Source organism: Microtus oregoni, unplaced genomic scaffold, assembly GCF_018167655.1.
Source record: "Microtus oregoni isolate MIOR12 unplaced genomic scaffold, Mior012 000000F_ref0000247, whole genome shotgun sequence".
Lineage (NCBI taxonomy): Eukaryota > Metazoa > Chordata > Mammalia > Rodentia > Cricetidae > Microtus > Microtus oregoni.
In genome coordinates this window covers 45,921,435-45,939,592 of record NW_024543059.1, presented here as the reverse complement: position 1 = coordinate 45,939,592, position 18,158 = coordinate 45,921,435, and the positions used below count along the sequence as shown (strand labels likewise).

Genomic DNA, 18,158 nt, shown 5'->3' with positions numbered 1-18,158 from the left:
AACACACACATAAGTAAAAGTAAAAGAAAAGGAGTACCAGGTAACAGGGCAGCATCTTGGAGAAAATCTTAGTTACTTTTCTCATTGCTGTGACCAGACACCCGAAAGAAGAAACTAAAGGGAGGAAACATTTATTTTGACTCATATGTCAGAAAGAATAGTCCACTGTGGCAAGGAAGGCCTGGCAGGAAACTGACCGACTCCTGTCTGTGGTAGGAGCACCAGGCAGTTGGCCACATCTCAAGGATGAAAGGGAGTAGGTCAGAGCTTTAGCCCTTAGGTCCACCCTAAGCACCTCTGTCAGCCTTCACTCCCATTCCAAAGGTTCCACGAACTTTCAAAGCAGCATCACCATCTGGGAAACACTTCACACTCAGGCGGCTAAAGTTCATTACACACACACACACACACACACGCACACGTACACCATACACACCACACCCTTTAAGTGCCTTGATTCCTAGAACCAGTATTAGCCCCAGATCCGGAAAATCTCATCAATACATGAAGCGCACGTGGGACCTTCAGATCTCTGACTGAAGAGGAAGGGGAAATAGGGAGCTGTGTTGATGTCTGTGGGAGCTTCTGGAGCTCAGTAGCTAGGCAGGAAGAATGGAGGGTGGGCTGAGACCAGTCTATGCTTACCTGACTACCAGACAGGTAAAGAGAAACAAGCGTGCTGAGGAATACTCAGTTACACTTGAACATCAGACAAACCAAAGCCTTTATTTTTAACATGAGTAGGTCCCATCAGGTGTTTGAGATATTTTTATACCAAGAAATAGAATGATTATCTTTTTTTGTACTTCAGTCAGCCAGGCATTCTGAATTTTATGTGGTGAGACCAGCTCCTTCCAGAAGTGCTCACTCCTCTGTACCCACCAGGACCCCCTTCAAGAGGCACTCAGCAAAGTTTTAACTTCTGCTTTCTTACTGACCTAACACGTAAGGGGAAAGCCCCAACCTACATCCATCCACAGCCAGGTCTCCAGGCTAGATACAGCCCTGTCCTTCCATCCCAGCCACCAGAAATGTCTGAGAAGAACCAGCTCCAACCATCCAAGCTCCAAATGCCCCACAAAACATGCAATACAAAACATGCAATAGGCAAGTGGACACGGAGAGAGTGGATGAGAAAGGGAGAGAGACCAATGGCCGCAGAACTTGCCAACGGCAGTTCGTCACGCACCAGTCCCCAGAGTTCAGCTTCCGCCTACATTTCCGCTTCACTCTCACTCCAGCGGCCACAGGGGGGGAAGGAAGCCACCTTGTGCAAGTCTAAGATCCTCCTAAGACCACGATGTCACTGCTGCTGTTTCTGTTGTCCTTGGTGTTGGAAGGTGAGTGGGCCCAAGGCAGGAGTGACCCAAGTTGGGGCTGGGGCTACAGGTCAAGTCTGCCTTCCTCCGGGTCTCAAGGTCAGAACAGAGACTACTTGCTCCTGGTGCAGAAGACTGTGAAGGTACAGGAGGGTCTGTGTGTTGTCGTGTCCTGTTCTTTCTTCTCCCCTGAGAGACGCTGGCGTGACACTGCCCCAGCGTACGGCTACTGGTTCAAAGTCACCGGAAGTTCATCATCTAAATCCCTAGTGGCCACAAATGACAAAGATAAAATAGAAATAATAGAACCAGAAACCCAGGGGAGATTCCAGCTCTTGGGGGATGTCCAGAAAAAGAACTGTTCCTTGATGATCAAAGATGTGCAGCAGAGAGACTCCTCAGTCTACTCCTTCCGGGTGGAGAAAGGAGTTGAGAAATTCAGTTTTCGGGATGGATTCTTTCTGCTGGTGGAAGGTAAGAGTTGTGGGCATAGCAAGGACCCCTTGTCTCTCACTGTGGGAGGAACAGTGGGAGATAAATTATGAAGCAAAGAAAGCCACTTCTAGGGAGGGGCAGCTGAAGCCACAGGATTGGCATCTTCTCCCTTAGCCCTGACTCACAAGCCAGATGTCTTCATTCCTGAGATCCTGGAGCCTGGGCAGCCAGCCACAGCTGTCTGCTTGTTTCACTGGGCCTTTGAGCAATGCCCAGTTCCTTCTTTCTCCTGGATGGGGGCTGCCATCTCCTCCCAAGAAAGCAGACCACACACCTCCCCTTACTCGGTGCTCAGCTTTACTCCAGGACCTCAGCACCACGACACTGAGCTCATATGTCAGGTGGACTTGCCTAGAAGGAGCCTGCAGAGGACAGTCCAACTAAGCGTGGCCTGTGAGTATATGGTGCTTTGGACTGTTCACAGTCCTGGTGGGGGGAGGTAGAGAATCCCCCAACTCCGTGCTCAGGAGAGTTCACGGAGGTACTGGGGATGTGACTCCGCTGGTACAGTGCTTGCCTAGCATGCACAAGGTGCACAGGGTCCTGTGTCCCATCCCCAGCACCACATAGATGAGAGGTGATGGTACACATCTGTATTCCAGCACTAGAGGACCAGGACTTTCAGGCCATCATCCTTGGCTACATAGCACATATATGTACTAGAATATATGAGATCTCGTATCAAAGGAGGAAGAGGGTTTCTGGGAGATGGCTCAGCTGATAAGTAGTTTGACACATAAGTGTGTGGAATGGATTTTGGACTCTCAGAACCTGCATAAAAACTGGTCAGGCTTGGTGGCCCACTGGTAACCTCATTGCTTTGAGTCAGAGAGAGACAAGTGAGCTCCAAGGCAAGTTGGCTAACTAAATTGGCTACACAACTGGCCACCTGAGTTCAATGAAAGGCATTGCCTCAGTAAATAATGTGAACAGCGACGCTTCAGAAAGGTGCCTTATGTCAACATGCTTCCTCCTACATGTATGTGCACACATGTGCACCTATATACACATGCATGTTCACCACATATACATACATTCAAAAGAAGTAGAGGAAGGTGCCCCATCCTGGGTGTGCCTGTATCCTGCAAGGCAATGGTTGGTTGCTTTGCTTCATTTCTGGTTGGTCACTTGCCTTCCCTGGGATGGTGGTGATTTTCTTTCCTTGAGGGACTTCTCATGAGGAATAAAACATTCCCCCTCTGAAGATGACTCATATTGTTCTTCCAGATGCCCCCAGAGATCTTGCTATCAGCATTTTCCGTGACAATGTGTCAGGTACGAGGGTCTCCTAAGGTGGTATAAGGTCGGAAATGAAAAGTTTGGAGTGGGGAAGGAGAGAGGGGGCAGGCCAAACTCTTCCTGCTGCCTCCCCATGCCGTGTCCTACTCCCTTACCCTTTCCTTATCCCTATCTTTCTGTACCTCTATCTCTGTGTCTATCTCTGTTCATTTCTGTCTTTGTGTCTCTTTCTATGTCTGTATCCATCTCTGTCTGTGTTCATCCTTCTATATTTTTGTGTCTCTCTATTTCTGTCTTCATCCTTCTTTATCTCTCTTTCACTGTCTCTATTTCTTCCTCTCTCTGTGTGTCTCTTTGGGCTCAGAGTTGCATGGAAATACCTCACATCTGGAAGTTCAGCAAGGCCAGTCTCTGCGCCTCCTCTGTGATGCCGACAGCCATCCTCCTGCCACACTGAGTTGGAGCCTGGAGGACCGAATCCTCTCTCGGTCCAGCCCTGTGGGCTCCAGAACCCTGGGCCTGGAGCTGCCCCGAGTGAAAGTTGGGGACTCTGGACACTACACCTGCCAAGCAGAGAACAGGCGGGGTTCCCAGCGACACATCCTGGAGATCTCTGTGCTATGTGAGTGTGATCCACCACAGGCTCCCAATCTGAGGAGGGAAAGGAAGTGGGAGAGGGTTGGGGAACAGGAGGCTTACAGCAGGCAGACCACCAGGCAGCTTGGGTTGGGGACCCAGTGAGTGACTCACCCACCCCCAGCTTCCACTTCTGGGAGGGATGCTATACCCAGAGAGAAGGCCCTGGCCTGCCTGGAGCCAGTTCCCTGTCTTCATTGCAGATCCCCCAGAAGACCTGAGAGTGACTGCTTCCCAAGCAAACAGGACAGGTAGAAAGGATGGACAGAGGAAGCTGGACATCTGGGTGGCAATGGGAGGCATCCCGGTTGATGAGTCTCTTGGTGACTCTGCCTCCTGTCCTCCCCAGTACTGGAAATCCTCAGGAATGGCACCTCCCTCCCGGTCCTGGAGGGCCAAAGCCTGTGTCTAGTCTGTGTCACCCATAGCAACCCCCCAGCCAATCTGAGCTGGACTGGGGTGGCACAGACTCTGATCCTGGCCCAGTCTTCAGAGCCCGGGATGCTGGAGCTGCCTCTGGTCCAGAAGGAACATGAAGGAGAATTCATCTGTGCTGCACAGAACCCACTGGGTGCTCAGCGCATCTCTCTGAGCCTCTCTGTGCACTGTGAGTGGGGAAAGGGACACCCGGGACCTGTGATGAGGGGCCCCCTGCTGACCCCTCTCTTCCTTCTCCACAGCCCCCCCACAGATGCCCAGATCATCCTGCTCCTGGGAAGCTGAGAGTCTCCACTGCAGCTGCTCCTCCAGAGCCTGGCCCGCCCCCTCGCTGCGCTGGCGACTGGGGGAGGGGCTGCTGGAGGGGAATGGCAGCAATGGCTCCTTCCAGGTCACCTCCAGCTCCACAGGGCCATGGGCCAACAGTTCTCTGAGCCTCCATGGGGTGCTCTGGCCCAGCCTCTCACTCAGCTGTGAGGCTTGGAACACTCATGGGGCCCGGAGTGCCTCTGTTCTGCTACTGCCTGGTGAGGGCCCTTTGGGACTGATCTAAGGAGGGCCTGAGTGGGCTCCGTGGTTGGAGCAAAGGCCAAGAGAATATGGACCCACGAGCTAAGTGTGGGTGGAGAGGAACGGAAGTTAAGGCCTGACACCCAGCCCAGGATGCAGTCATGTTTTCTAGACGGGAATAGGAAAGAATCTTGGCCATGGTGTGCAGCAGGAACTGGAGTCCAAAATGCCCACCATTGTGTGATGACATACATGGCTCATTCTTCGGTAGGTAAGGAGAGTCCCACGGCCTTCTCCAAGGGAGCACTCTTGGGCTTTGGCGTTGCAGCTCTCATTGCCCTCGGCTTCATTATGATCATGTGAGTTGGAAGGGGCTGTTGGGGTGGGAAATTGGATCTGGGCTTCCAGGGAGAAGGCTGATGGAACAGTATATGTAGAGGCCATTTCCTCAGCGTGAAGACCCGACAGAAGAAAGGAACACAAGAGGAAACCTCAAGACCCAAGATCTCCCGGGGCAGCACAATCCTGGATTACATCAACGTGGTCCCCAAGCCCAGGTCCCTGGTGAGTTCCAGTCATGCTTTCTCCGTCAACATTCTCTGCTACTTCTGCACACAGCCCTTCCCTTCCCTTCCTACACCTTTGCCTCAGAGACATGAAGCATCCAAGATTAGAGCCAAACCCTGTTTCCCTCTGCATCTTCACATCTTCCTCTGCTTCCAAGTCTGAGGAACAGAACATGGGCTCTCTCCATAGGTGGCTTATATTTCTTCCATTATTGTCGCCACCAAAGGCTAACTAACTATGTTTAGCCACTGATTTGTAGTTACTGTGCTGGGGATAGAACCCAGAGACATGAGCATGCCTTCACGAGGGGATTCTAGGCGGGTATTCTACTGCTGAGCAACATTTCCTGCACCTCTTTGGTGGATGCCAGACAAGTGCTGTACCACTGAATGGCATCCTCAGCCCTACCCAACAATTAGTAATGTCCTTATGATATGGTACATCCGACTGATTAAATATAGGACTCAAAGTAGGCTGCCTAGGCTCCTATTCCCCCTGCGCCCTCTATTTTTTTTTAATCATCATCTTAGGCAGTCACTGTATTTCTCTGTGCCTCAACTGTAGTATTGGGATAATAGTGGTGCCTACCTCCTGGGAATATGTGTGTGTGTGTGTATACATATCTATATATACATCCATATGTATACACACACACACACAAACACACACACATATATATATATATATATATATATATATATATATATATATATTGCATCTGTAAAATATTCAGAGGAGTTTGTGACCCTTATTGGGTTTTCAGTAAACACTAGGTACAACTATGAGGTCACAGCTACCTGGTGATGCTTAAATGAACATCCGTGTCTCCAGCTTCTTCCCTGCATTCCAGACCCTTATCCAACATGCCGGACAGCATCTACACTCAGACATCAGTGGGAATTTCTTATCTAATCCCAGGCAAAATCAACTTCTGAGTGGTTTTCCTTCTATGCTCTCCCTTTGCTTCTTTCTCTCAGCAAATGTCAGCAGCTTTTCTCAAGCAAGCTAAAGCCTTTGCATAATCTTTCACTCCTGCACCCCACAACGTGATCACCAAATCCTCTTCAGAATCCACCCAAATCGCTTCATCCCAGTCTTCGCTCAACACCACTTCATGACCTCCTCTGATACTGTCCTTGTCCTTTCTGCACGTGGCATCCTGTAGAAACCACACTGGCAGGCATACCTTTCCTCTGGAATGCTAACTCAGACAGAAAAAAGAACAAACTCTTGATGCATAAGACAAATCACACAAATGAAAGTCTCTGAATGTTACACATCACACGATTCCATTTATATCTCACTGGCAAAGTTACAAAGTCACAGAGCTAAAAGTCTGGAAACGTAGTTCAGGTGGCAGAGTACTCTCCTAGCATGCACAAATCCCCAGCCCAGCATGAAAGTGCACACAGTGGTGCCTGACAAACACTAGTGGAGGCAGGGGGGTCGGAAGTACAAAGTCATCTTTGGCTATACATAAAATCCAGAGTCAACCTGAACTACATGACACAGATCATAGGTGAATAAATGCTTGTGGTTAGGGAAAAAGCATCCCCTAACTCTGCAGGACAGGAAGGGGGTGGCTCCATGATGATCCAGGGTCCTGAATCTTGGCTGTGGTGGTCACGTGTGTCTACCTGCACTAGTATGATGGGAGTAGTCTGGGCCTGGACTTATTCACATAGGGAGCAGCCTTGAGGCCAGGCAGATTCCTGCACCCCTGAGCATACTCAGATAAAGAACACGTTCCTAAATAAGTTCAGTTCAGGAACACACTTCTGAGAATGAACGCCCAGTTCAGGAGCACACCCTGAGCATGCCCAGCTAAGGCAACAGTCCTGAGCACTAAGGAGCTCAGTTTAAGGTCAAAATTCAAGAAGAAAACCTGGCAGAAATGCCTCTGGGCATGCTCAGACTTGCCTATAAAAATTGATAGGAGCACTTTGAAGCGGGGGCTAATAAAGGAGTCTCCCCTAGAAGGCAGGTAACGATGTCGCACACTGTATAGAAATCGGCATCCTGCTGTGAATATTGCACCCCTGGAACACTGGGGTAAGGACACAGGGTTCTCTGTGCAGCTTCTGTGACTGCGTACTTTTCAGAAAGGCTCTCACGTAGCTCAAGCTGTCCTCAAATTTCCTCCAGAGTCAAGGACTTTCCTGAACAGCCAAGGACAACCTTGAACTTCTGATCCTCCTGCCTCCACTCTCAGAGTGCTGTCATAGCCAGCATGTGCCACCATGCTTGATCTATGTGCCGCCAGGGGTGGACTCCAGGGCTCTGTGAACACTAGGCAAACACTCTCCCCTGAGCTACATCATTGGCTCCACTTTGGACACTTTTGTAACTCTTTGATCATTCCAAAATGGAAAGTTGAAAAAAGTCACAAATCAAAACACCTCAATTCCTATTAAACCCACCATTGATCACTTCTTTGGATTTCCAAAGTCATCTCCAGGGACTTTGAGGTAGAGAGCTTTGCCTTGTCTTACAAGACTGACTATGTAGCCACAGAGGCCATATTGCTTTTTTAATTTTTCAAATTTTAATCTTTATTTAGTATTCTCTATCAGCATTATTATCGGGGAATGTGCATGCATGCTGCAGTGCACATGTGTAGGTCAGAGGCCAGCTTCCGGGAGTCGGCTCTGTCTTTAAATTCCAGGGTACAGGGACGGAACTCGAGGCCAGCTTCCGGGAGTCGGCTGTCTTTAAATTCCAGGGTACAGGGACGGAACTCGAGTCTTCTAGCTTGCACTCCAAGCACGTTCCCTCACCATGTCATCCTTTCATCTCCCACCTTGTTCTTCCTTAAGCACAGCCCCCAGACCCCGTTCAAATACTTGAATTTGTTGTTGCCTTCCTTCAGAGAGTTTTTCACAGAAACTGCATGGTTCCTGGCTTCATTTAATATCCTTTACTTGATAATCACCCCATCAAAGATGTCCAGAATGACCTGTTCACTTATTCTTGGCATTTGTATATATCAATTGTGTCTATTTATAAGTGCAATGTGCCACTATACTCAGAGAGCGCAGTGATCAAATTGGGGCAATTAACATATGCTCTCTACCTCAGAGTTATTTCTCTGTGGTAAAACTATTTTATCTATAGCAATGACTCTTCTTTTAATTTAATTTGTTTAAGTTTTGTTTTGTTTTGTTTTTGAGACAAGGTCTCCCTGTGTAGTTCTCACTGACCTGGAACTCACTATGTAGATCAGGCTGGCCTCGAGCTCTTAGAGATCTGAATGCCTCTGCCACCTGAATGCTGGGATTAAAGGCGTGTGCTACCACACTCAGCTTTATTTTTACTCCTAATTGTGGTGTGTGTGTGTGTGTGTGTGTGGTGTGGTGTGTGTGTGTGGTGTGTATGTGATATGTGTGTGGGTGTGGTGTGTGGTATGGTATGTGTGTGTGGTATGCGTGTGGTGTATGTATAGTGTGTGTGTGGTGTGTGTGGTGTGTGTGGTATATGTGTAGTGTGTGGTATGTGTGTGGTGTGTGTTATGGTGTGTGTGGTATGTGTGGTGTGTGTGGTGTGTGTTATGGTGTGTGTGTTGTGTGTGTATGTGGTGTGTGTGTGGTGTGTGTGTGGTGTGTGTGGTGTGTGTTATGGTGTGTGTGTGTGTGTGGTGTGTGTGTGTGGTGTGTGTGGTGTGTGTGGTGTGTGTGTGGTGTGTGTGGTGTGTGTTATGGTGTGTGTGGTGTGTGGTGTGTGTGTGGTATGTGTGTGGTGTGTGTGTGGTGTGTGTGGTGTGTGTGGTGTGTGTGTGGTATGTGTGTGTGTGTGGTGTGTGTGTGGTGTGTGTGTGTGTGTGTGGTGTGTGTGTGTGTGGTGTGTGTGGTGTGTGTGGTGTGTGTGGTGTGTGTGTGGTATGTGTGTGTGTGGTGTGTGTGTGGTGTGTGTGTGTGGTGTGTGTGTGGTGTGTGTGGTGTGTGTGGTGTGTGTGTGGTGTGTGTGTGGTGTGTGTGGTGTGTGTGTGTGTGGTGTGTGTGGTGTGTGTGGTGTGTGTGTGGTGTGTGTGGTGTGTGTTATGGTGTGTGTGGTGTGTGGTGTGTGTGTGGTGTGTGTTATGGTGTGTGTGTTGTGTGTGTATGTGGTGTGTGTGTGGTGTGTGTGTTGTGTGTGTATGTGGTGTGTGTGTGGTGTGTGTGTGGTGTGTGTGGTGTGTGTTATGGTGTGTGTGTGTGTGTGTGGTGTGTGTGTGTGGTGTGTGTGGTGTGTGTGGTGTGTGTGTGGTGTGTGTGGTGTGTGTTATGGTGTGTGTGGTGTGTGGTGTGTGTGTGGTGTGTGTTATGGTGTGTGTGTTGTGTGTGTATGTGGTGTGTGTGTGGTGTGTGTGTGGTGTGTGTGTGTGTGGTGTGTGTGTGGTGTGTGTGGTGTGTGTGGTGTGTGTGGTGTGTGTGTGGTGTGTGTGTGTGGTGTGTGTGGTGTGTGTGGTGTGTGTGGTGTGTGTGGTGTGTGTGTGGTGTGTGTGGTGTGTGTTATGGTGTGTGTGGTGTGTGGTGTGTGTGTGGTGTGTGTTATGGTGTGTGTGTTGTGTGTGTATGTGGTGTGTGTGTGGTGTGTGTGGTGTGTGTTATGGTGTGTGTGTGTGTGTGTGGTGTGTGTGTGTGTGGTGTGTGTGGTGTGTGTGGTGTGTGTGTGGTATGTGTGTGTGTGTGGTGTGTGTGTGGTGTGTGTGTGTGGTGTGTGTGTGGTGTGTGTGGTGTGTGTGGTGTGTGTGTGGTGTGTGTATGTGTGGTGTGTGTGTGTGTGTGGTGTGTGTGTGTGGTGTGTGTGTGTGTGTGGTGTGTGTGGTGTGTGTGTGGTGTGTGTGTGGTGTGTGTGGTGTGTGTGTGGTGTGTGTGTGGTGTGTGTGGTGTGTGTGTGGTGTATGTGTGTGTGTGGTGTGTGTGTGGTGTATGTGTGTGTGTGGTGTGTGTGTGTGGTGTGTGTGGTGTGTGTGTGGTGTGTGTGTGTGGTGTGTGTGTGTGGTGTGTGTGTGTGGTGTGTGTGGTGTGTGTGCGGTGTGTGCGGTGTGTGCGGTGTGTGTGCGGTGTGTGCGGTGTGTGTGTGGTGTGTGTGTGGTGTGTGTGGTGTGTGTGTGGTGTGTGTGTGGTGTGTGTGTGGTGTGTGTGCTGTGTGTGCTGTGTGTGTGTGGTGTGTGTGTGTGGTGTGAGTGGTGTGTGTGGTGTGAGTGGTGTGTGTGGTGTGTGTGGTGTGTGTGTGGTGTGTGTGTGGTATGTGTGGTGTGTGTGGTGTGTGTGTGGTGTGTGTGGTGTGTGTGTGTGGTGTGTGTGGTGTGTGTGGTGTGTGTGTGGTGTGTGTGGTGTGTGTGGTGTGTGTGTGGTGTGTGTGTGTGGTGTGTGTGTGGTGTGTGTGTGTGGTGTGTGTGTGTGTGGTGTGTGTGTGGTGTGTGTGGTGTGTGTGGTGTGTGTGTGTGGTGTGTGTGGTGTGTGTGTGTGTGGTGTGTGTGTGGTGTGTGTGTGTGTGTGTGGTGTGTGTGGTGTGTGTGGTGTGTGTGGTGTGTGTGTGGTGTGTGTGGTGTGTGTGTGGTGTGTGTTATGGTGTGTGTGGTGTGTGGTGTGTGTGTGGTGTGTGTGGTGTGTGTGTGGTGTGTGTGGTCTGTGTGTGGTGTGTGTGGTGTGTGTGTGGTGGGTGTGGTGTGTGTGGTGTGTGTGGTGTGTGTGTGGTGTGTGTGTGGTGTGTGTGGTGTGTGTCTGTGGTGTGTGTGGTGTGTGTGGTGTGTGTGTGGTGTGTGTGTGGTGTGTGTGGTGTGTGTGTGGTGTGTGTGTGGTGTGTGTGGTGTGTGTGGTGTGTGTGGTGTGTGGTGTGTGTGTGGTGTGTGTTATGGTGTGTGTTATGGTGTGTGTGGTGTGTGTGGTGTGTGTGGTGTGTGTGTGGTGTGTGTGGTGTGTGTGGTGTGTGTGTGTGGTGTGTGTGTGGTGTGTGTGGTGTGTGTGGTGTGTGTGTGGTGTGTGTGGTGTGTGTGTGGTGTGTGTGTGGTGTGTGTGTGTGGTATGTGTGTGTGGTGTGTGTGTGTGTGGTGTGTGTGGTGTGTGGTGTGTGTGGTGTGTGTGTGGTATGTGTGTGGTGTGTGTGGTGTGTGTGGTGTGTGTTATGGTGTGTGTGGTGTGTGGTGTGTGTGTGGTGTGTGTGGTGTGTGTGTGGTGTGTGTGTGGTGTGTGTGTGTGGTATGTGTGTGTGGTGTGTGTGTGGTGTGTGTGTGTGGTGTGTGGTGTGTGGTGTGTGTGTGGTATGTGTGCGGTGTGTGTGGTGTGTGTTATGGTGTGTGTACTATGTGTTTGTAGTGTGTGGTATGTGTGTGGTGTGTGTGGTGTGTGTGTGTGTGGTATGTGTGTGTGGTGTGTGTGTGTGTGGTGTGTGTGGTGTGTGGTGTGTGTGGTGTGTGTGTGGTATGTGTGTGGTGTGTGTGTGGTGTGTGTGGTGTGTGTTATGGTGTGTGTGGTGTGTGGTGTGTGTGTGGTATGTGTGTGGTGTGTGTGTGGTGTGTGTGTGGTGTGTGTGGTGTGTGTGGTGTGTGTGTGGTATGTGTGTGGTGTGTGTGGTGTGTGTGGTGTGTGTTATGGTGTGTGTGGTGTGTGTGGTGTGTGTGTGTGTGGTGTGTGTGGTGTGTGTGGTGTGTGTGGTGTGTGTGTGGTGTGTGTGGTGTGTGTGTGTGGTGTGTGTGGTGTGTGTGGTGTGTGTGTGTGGTGTGTGTGGTGTGTGTGGTGTGTGTGGTGTGTGTGGTATGTGTTTGTAGTGTGTGATATGTGTGTGTAGTGTGTGTGGTGTGTGTGCTATGTGTTTGTAGTGCGTGGTATGTGTGTGGTGTGTGTTATGGTGTGTGTGTGTAGTGTGTGTGGTGTATGTTACGGTGTGTGTGTTGTGTGTGTGCTGTGGTATGTGTATGTATGTGTGGGAAGTTCTTGTAGGGACTAGAAGAGGGCTCAGAGTCCCTGAAGTTCCAGGTGCCTAGGATCGGCCAGGAGATGGTGCTGATGAGCAGACTTGGATCTTCTGGAAGTTCAGCAGGAGCTCTGAATGCTGACCTGTCTCTCCAGCCCCACCTCCGGCTTTCTCTTCTTCAGAGCACTCAGAGATTGCCATTTCTACATTTCTGTGTGTGCTGGTTCCTTGCTAGAGCCCCCGTTCTCAAGTCAGTGCCTGGCGCGTGCCAGGTGCACAACTGCGAGCTGAGTGAGTGAAAGGTGTTTGCTGTCCCCTCAGGCTCCGAATCGGAAGGCCAAACCCGACACCCCTCCCAGGATCCCGTCCCAGGACACTCACTCCCCTGAGTCAAAGAAGAGACAGAAGGAGCCACCGTTCACTTCTCCTGGCTGCCCGGACCCCAAGTCATCCTCTGAGGCCCGGGTCTCTGAGAATAACCCGGAAGAACTCCATTATGCTGCTCTCAACTTCCCCCGCCTTAGACTGTGGGAGACCCAGAATCCCCAAGACACCGATTATGCCGAAGTCAGGTTCCACTGAGATTGTCCTGGACTTGAGAACTGAGATCTCCTACACCCAAAGGAATGCAGTTTCTCTTCTCAAAAAAATCCTCAGGAGGTACAGTGCTTGCCACCAAGCCCGGATACACATGGTGGAAGGAACCTTCCACAAGCTGTCCTCTGACGGCCCACGTGCCTCCCAGTGAGTCTGAAGGTCAGAGGACAGCTCGGAGGAGTCAGCTCTGGTGAATCCTGAGGATTGAACCTAGGCCCCTGGGCCTGGTAGCAGGTATCCTAACCTGCTAAGCCCAGAACAGAGATTTAAGAGAAGAGGCCTAGATAAGTCATTAGCAAAATAAAGCTTTCTTGTGCTTGTGTGTCTTGAATGTTGTGGGCGCTAATGGGCTGGCTGGAGAGGGACTCTGGCCACCCTTCAGATTCAGGCTAGGTCTCCTGACTCCCAACGTGGCGTTGGCCCCCACTTACACTCATTAACACAACACTGCTGGTCCCTGCGAGTTCTGGGAAACAATGCCTCTCCCTCAAGTCCTAAGTCATTGTTGTGGAAGTCACGGAAGTCAGGACCTTAACCCTAAGTCATTGTTGCGAAAGTCACACAGAAGTCACAAGTTACGACCTTAACACGGGTATTTTGAAATAACTGACCTCTACCCAAGTTGTTGCCTTAGCAACAAGGGGCCTATAAGATCCAAGGCCAAAGGAGTATTCAAGGGTGGCTTCAAGTCGCCCTGACTGTAACTGGATGGCCCATCCTTTATGTTGTTTGTGGACACTCACCCTGCTTTCTCTGGAGGGCTCTCTGGTGTCCACCCCCCAACTTGCCACACTCACCTATTCCAGGCTCTATCTGAGTCCCCTTCCACTCCCATTTTATATGAATGTTTGTATGCGTGTGGGTGCATGTGTGTGAATACATTTGTATATGTGCGTGCTCACATGGAATGTGATGTCAGGAATAATATCCATCACTTCTTTGCCTTATTCAGTGAGTCAGGGTGGAGTGGTTGGAGAGAGAATGTTTCCCGTTGGTTCATGTTTGAATACTTGGTTCCAAGTTGGTGAAACTTCTTGGGAAACATTAGGCAGTGTGGTCTAACAATCCTATACAAAACATATTTACAGAAATGGGGTGACCTGCCCCCGATCCTGTCAGCACTGAGTCAGAATAGCTGGTATCCCCAGATAAGAAATCTGAGAAGTATCAACACCCAAAGAATTTTAGAGGAAAATATTTGAGGGGAAAAAATGGGGTTTCCAGAAATGATTGCATCTGTCCCATGCATGACTGGACAAAATGGCACTAAAGTCACCAAGACAATCATCAATATTACGAGAGAGGAGAGCGTGCAGGTAGCGTGGTCCCAGCCACATTCTACTGCCCTGAAGTCCTCTGGTCCTTGCCATTTGAGATCGTCTCTGTGGGCTTTTGCCTCCTCTGGAGACCTGCTGGACAAGCATTCATGCACTGGTCTGAAACTAGGCAGCAGGACTCCCAGAGGTAGACCAGTTGACTCTGAAAGCGCTTGTTATTTATTCCACCCTCATTAGCCATGTTCTACAAAGTCTTAGGGCCACAGTGACTGCTAATGGGACCAGTGATTCTTGACCTAAATGGCCACAACTATGGCCTTTCTTGGTTGAAGTTGCTTTTTTGGCTCTCTACAGGATGAGTATCCAAAATCGGGCTCTCCTTGGAGCAAAAGTAGAAGGACATGGTTGACCACAGGGAAATTTTTTTAAGTTTTCTGTCTTGGAGGGCATTAATAAAACTTTATTCACTTATTTTATTGATATCAGCATTTTGTCTGCACATCCTATGTGTGCTCTGTGCCTGCCTGGTGCTGGGGTAATCAGAAGAGAACACTAGATCCCTGAAACTAGAGTTACCGGTGAGCTGCCGAGTGGATGCTGGGAACTAAAGCTACTGTCCTCTGTAAGGAGCAGCCAGTGCTCTTAACCACTGAATCATCTCTCCAGCCCCTTAATAGGGATATTTAGGCTTAAGCACTAGGGTTAAGAGACCCAGAAGGAAAGATAAAATACTTAAGAGTATGGGTGTGGGGTTCTCTAAGAGGGAGTTGTCAATTCTTCTGTCTCTTGACGAGAGAATAAGGTCCTCTCACTAGGCATGGTGGCACACATCTTCAATCCAGCACTTGGGAGGCAGAGGCTGGTGGATCTCTGTGAGTTTGAGGCCAGTCTGGAATACCTAGTGAGTTCCAGGGTCCCTGCCTCAAAACAACAATAACAAAAGACTAGAACTCCACAACTTGTCCACTCCTACAACTGTATGTAGCTTCTTCGTGTGCGGGAGGACAGAGCTTTGTTGGTGAGTGCTTGCCGAGCAAGCATGAAGCCCTTGGTCCAATCACTAGTATCTCACAAACTGGCAAGATGGTACACTCTTATAAAGAGGACCAGGAGTTTAAGGTCATCCTTGTCACACAGCTAGCTTGAGGCCTGCATAGGCTACCCCCAGCCTAGGCTACCCCCAGCCTAGGCTACCCGAGACTCTGTTACATGTAGCGCAGGGCACAGTAGCTTATGCCTTTAATCCAAGCACTTGGGAGGCTATCTCTGTGAGTTTGAGCCCAGACTGTTTTACATAGCGAGTTCCAGGCCCACCAGGATCACCACAGTGAGAACCTGTCTCAAGACAAAACAAAAAATGTTCAATCCACAAAATAAATGAATGAATAAATACATCGCAGCCTAGCCTTACATCCTGGCTTCTGATTCAGTCCAAACCCCATTGCTTTTCTTCCCACCTAACACAGGTTCACTCTGGTACCTTGCCAGGTGTTGAACCTTCTGGCACTTTGCAGAACAATGAGAAATAACTTTTTATCATTTATAAGCTGCACAGCTTGTGACACTTTCTTATGGCTGCAAAATCAATTTCTGAAGCAGGAGAAGGTGACGGTGGTGGTCCCATTCCTGTCCCACTCAAAAGAGAATGGAAGAGAAAAATGAGTTCTTGGGGAACAGCATTGAAATGGCCCCAGTGAAGGCTCCCACACTGCAGCAATGGCCTCTGCCTCTAGAGGGAAGCACAGCCTAAGTAGCTGTGCCTCAACCCGCCAGCAAGCAACATTCTTCTGCACCCCTGCCAACACTCACCAGAACCTAGCTTACCACTCCACTCCCCCAACATGCCCTGACACAAAATCTTAATGGCAACTTTGACTTATCTTTATCATTTCCTATATCAAGTGTTCTGGAACATTCTCCATCCTGAATGCCAGAGGGAGATAGCTGCTTCCTTTATCATCCCAGCTACTGCTGATCATAAGTGTGTGTGTGTGTGTGTGTGTGTGTGTGTGTGTGTGTGTGTGTGTGCGTGTGTGCATGTATGTGCATGTGTGCATGTGTGCGTGTGTGCGTGCATTTGAATGTGTGTGCGTGTGTGTGCATGTGAATGTATGCTTCAAAACACAGATACCACGCTGGAGAGATAGCTCTGTTGGTACCCTGAGTTTGATCTCCAGAACTCAGGTTAAGGGACAAACAAAAGTCCTTCAAGATGATTAGTGAGTAAAGATGCATCCTGCCAAGCCCAGTGACCTAATTTCAATCCCCAGGACCCACACAGTGGGAGAAACAAGTCCCACAAGCTGGCCTCTGATGTTCACTCTCTATTACAAATGCACATGCGCTCTCTCTCTCTCTCTCTCTCTCTCTCTCTCTCTCTCTCTCTCTCGCACGTGCACACATGCACAGACCCATACACATATGAACAAATAAATAAATGACATTTAGAAGAGTTTTCAAGCCGGGCATGATGCAGTCACAGTGCCGGGGAGACTGGCAGCCGGTGGATCCCTGAGGGCTGACGGCAGCATGCCCATGGGTCAGTAAAAAACCTGTCTCAAAAAAGTGTATGGAGCCGGGCGGTGGTGGCGCACGCCTTTAATTCCAGCACTCGGGAGGCAGAGGCAGGCAGATCTCTGGGAGTTCGAGACCAGCCTGGTCTACAGAGCTAGTTCCAGGATAGGCTCCAAAGCCACAGAGAAACCCTGTCTCGAAAAACCAAAAAAAAAAAAAAAAAAGAAAAAGAAAAAAAGAAAAAAAAAGAAAAGAAAAAAGTGTACGGTGCTTGAAGAACGGCGCCCAAGGCTGTTCTTTTACCTCCACACATAAGAGTATGACGTCATCCAAGCACAAAGATAAGAAATGAAGACAGCCATGCCCAGAACAAGCAGCAAGCCACACGCTGAGGCCTCCCTCCACTGCTGCTTCCTAACAAGGTGAGAATGTAAAGCAGGAAGGATGTAACTGAGGGCCCACAGCTCTGCAGAGCAGTGAGAGGTGAGACTTCACTTCAGCTTGCAGGCTGGAGGTCACACCCATGACCAACAAGTCCCCCGGGGTTCCTTCTCAGCCGATTTCTAAACCGCTGTGACCCTCGCAGTAACTTTTAGATGAGTCTCCTGAGCAATTGCATTGTTCCTTCTTGCGGGGACCAAAAAGTCACTGGAGTTTGCAGCAAAACCCAGAACTTATTCACACAGATTAGGTCCTGGGTGCAACATACTTCCTGGGTACAAGGAGGTACTATCTACCCAAAGCCAGAGCCAGAGCAAAGGGAAGGAAGCTGTCCTTAAAAGGCCGGGTATACAGCCACCAAGTAGAGCTAAGCCCGAAGGGTACCTATAAAAGAATAAGGTAAGAGAAATTCCATCACTCCGGAAATGGGCAAACAAAAGGGCTCAGAAAGCCTCTGTAGCTTGCTCAAGGCCATACACTAGTTAAGGAGTAGAACAAGAAACAAAAGAGGGGCTGGAGATTTACTCTCTGGGAGAGTGACTGTCTAACTTGGTCAGGTCCTGTATTCAGCCCCTAACACTGGGAAGACAAACAAACAAACAAAAAGCTTGTGTCATCTTTGGGGGGGGGGGTACCTACTCCAGCCGCCCAACAGGCTGTCCTGCTTCTCAAATACCCCTCAACTCAGCTTCCGAGTTCACTATACATCAAAACCCACTCTTCAACCACAGACAAGTTCTCTTCTCAAAGTATAAGTCAAATCATGTCGCACATGAGCTTAAAATCATGCAAAGTGTTTATTTATTATTAGGATATTATTAGGACTATTATTACCTCTGAAGCCCATGCAGACCTGGAACTTGTCTCTGCCTGCCTCACCAGGGCTAGGATTACAGGTGTATTCCAGCAACCCAAGCCCTCCCATTCTTACAAGGAAGTAAGGCTGAGGGATACAGCTCAGTAGTAGAGGGCTTGCCTTGGCATGCCGGAGGCCCTGGATTTCATCCCATAGTGCTTTAAAAATAAAGGGAGGAAAGGAGAGAGGAAGGAAGGAGGTAAGGGAGGAGAGAAGAAGGGAGGAAAAAAGAAAGAACAATTTACTGTAATGTCTGTGGTGGGAAGCAGGAGGCAGAGGGTCAAGAGTTCAAAGTCTTTTTGAGGACAGATGAAGTTAGCAGAGACTCTGAAAAGAGACAGTTGAGGGAAGGAGAGGAAAGGAGAGGGCTTGGGG

The 18,158-nt window shown here is 49.5% G+C and overlaps 1 protein-coding gene across 2 annotated transcripts; it reads left to right on the top strand.

Annotated features, from left to right (window-relative positions):
• The first annotated feature begins 1,300 nt into the window (after positions 1–1,300).
• On the top strand, positions 1,301–13,000 carry LOC121450643 (sialic acid-binding Ig-like lectin 10). Of its 2 annotated transcripts, XM_041655810.1 has the most exons (11): positions 1,301–1,361; positions 1,431–1,793; positions 1,929–2,207; positions 3,042–3,097; positions 3,420–3,675; positions 3,893–3,940; positions 4,039–4,296; positions 4,370–4,654; positions 4,909–4,996; positions 5,090–5,201; positions 12,420–13,000. In XM_041655810.1, exons 1-11 carry the CDS (start codon positions 1,301–1,303, stop codon positions 12,678–12,680), a joined length of 2,067 nt encoding a protein of 688 aa, XP_041511744.1. In that variant the 3' UTR covers positions 12,681–13,000. The 2 variants fall into 2 exon arrangements, with proteins under 2 accessions (XP_041511744.1, XP_041511751.1); XM_041655817.1 differs by lacking the exon at positions 3,893–3,940.
• The last annotated feature ends 5,158 nt before the right edge of the window (positions 13,001–18,158 follow it).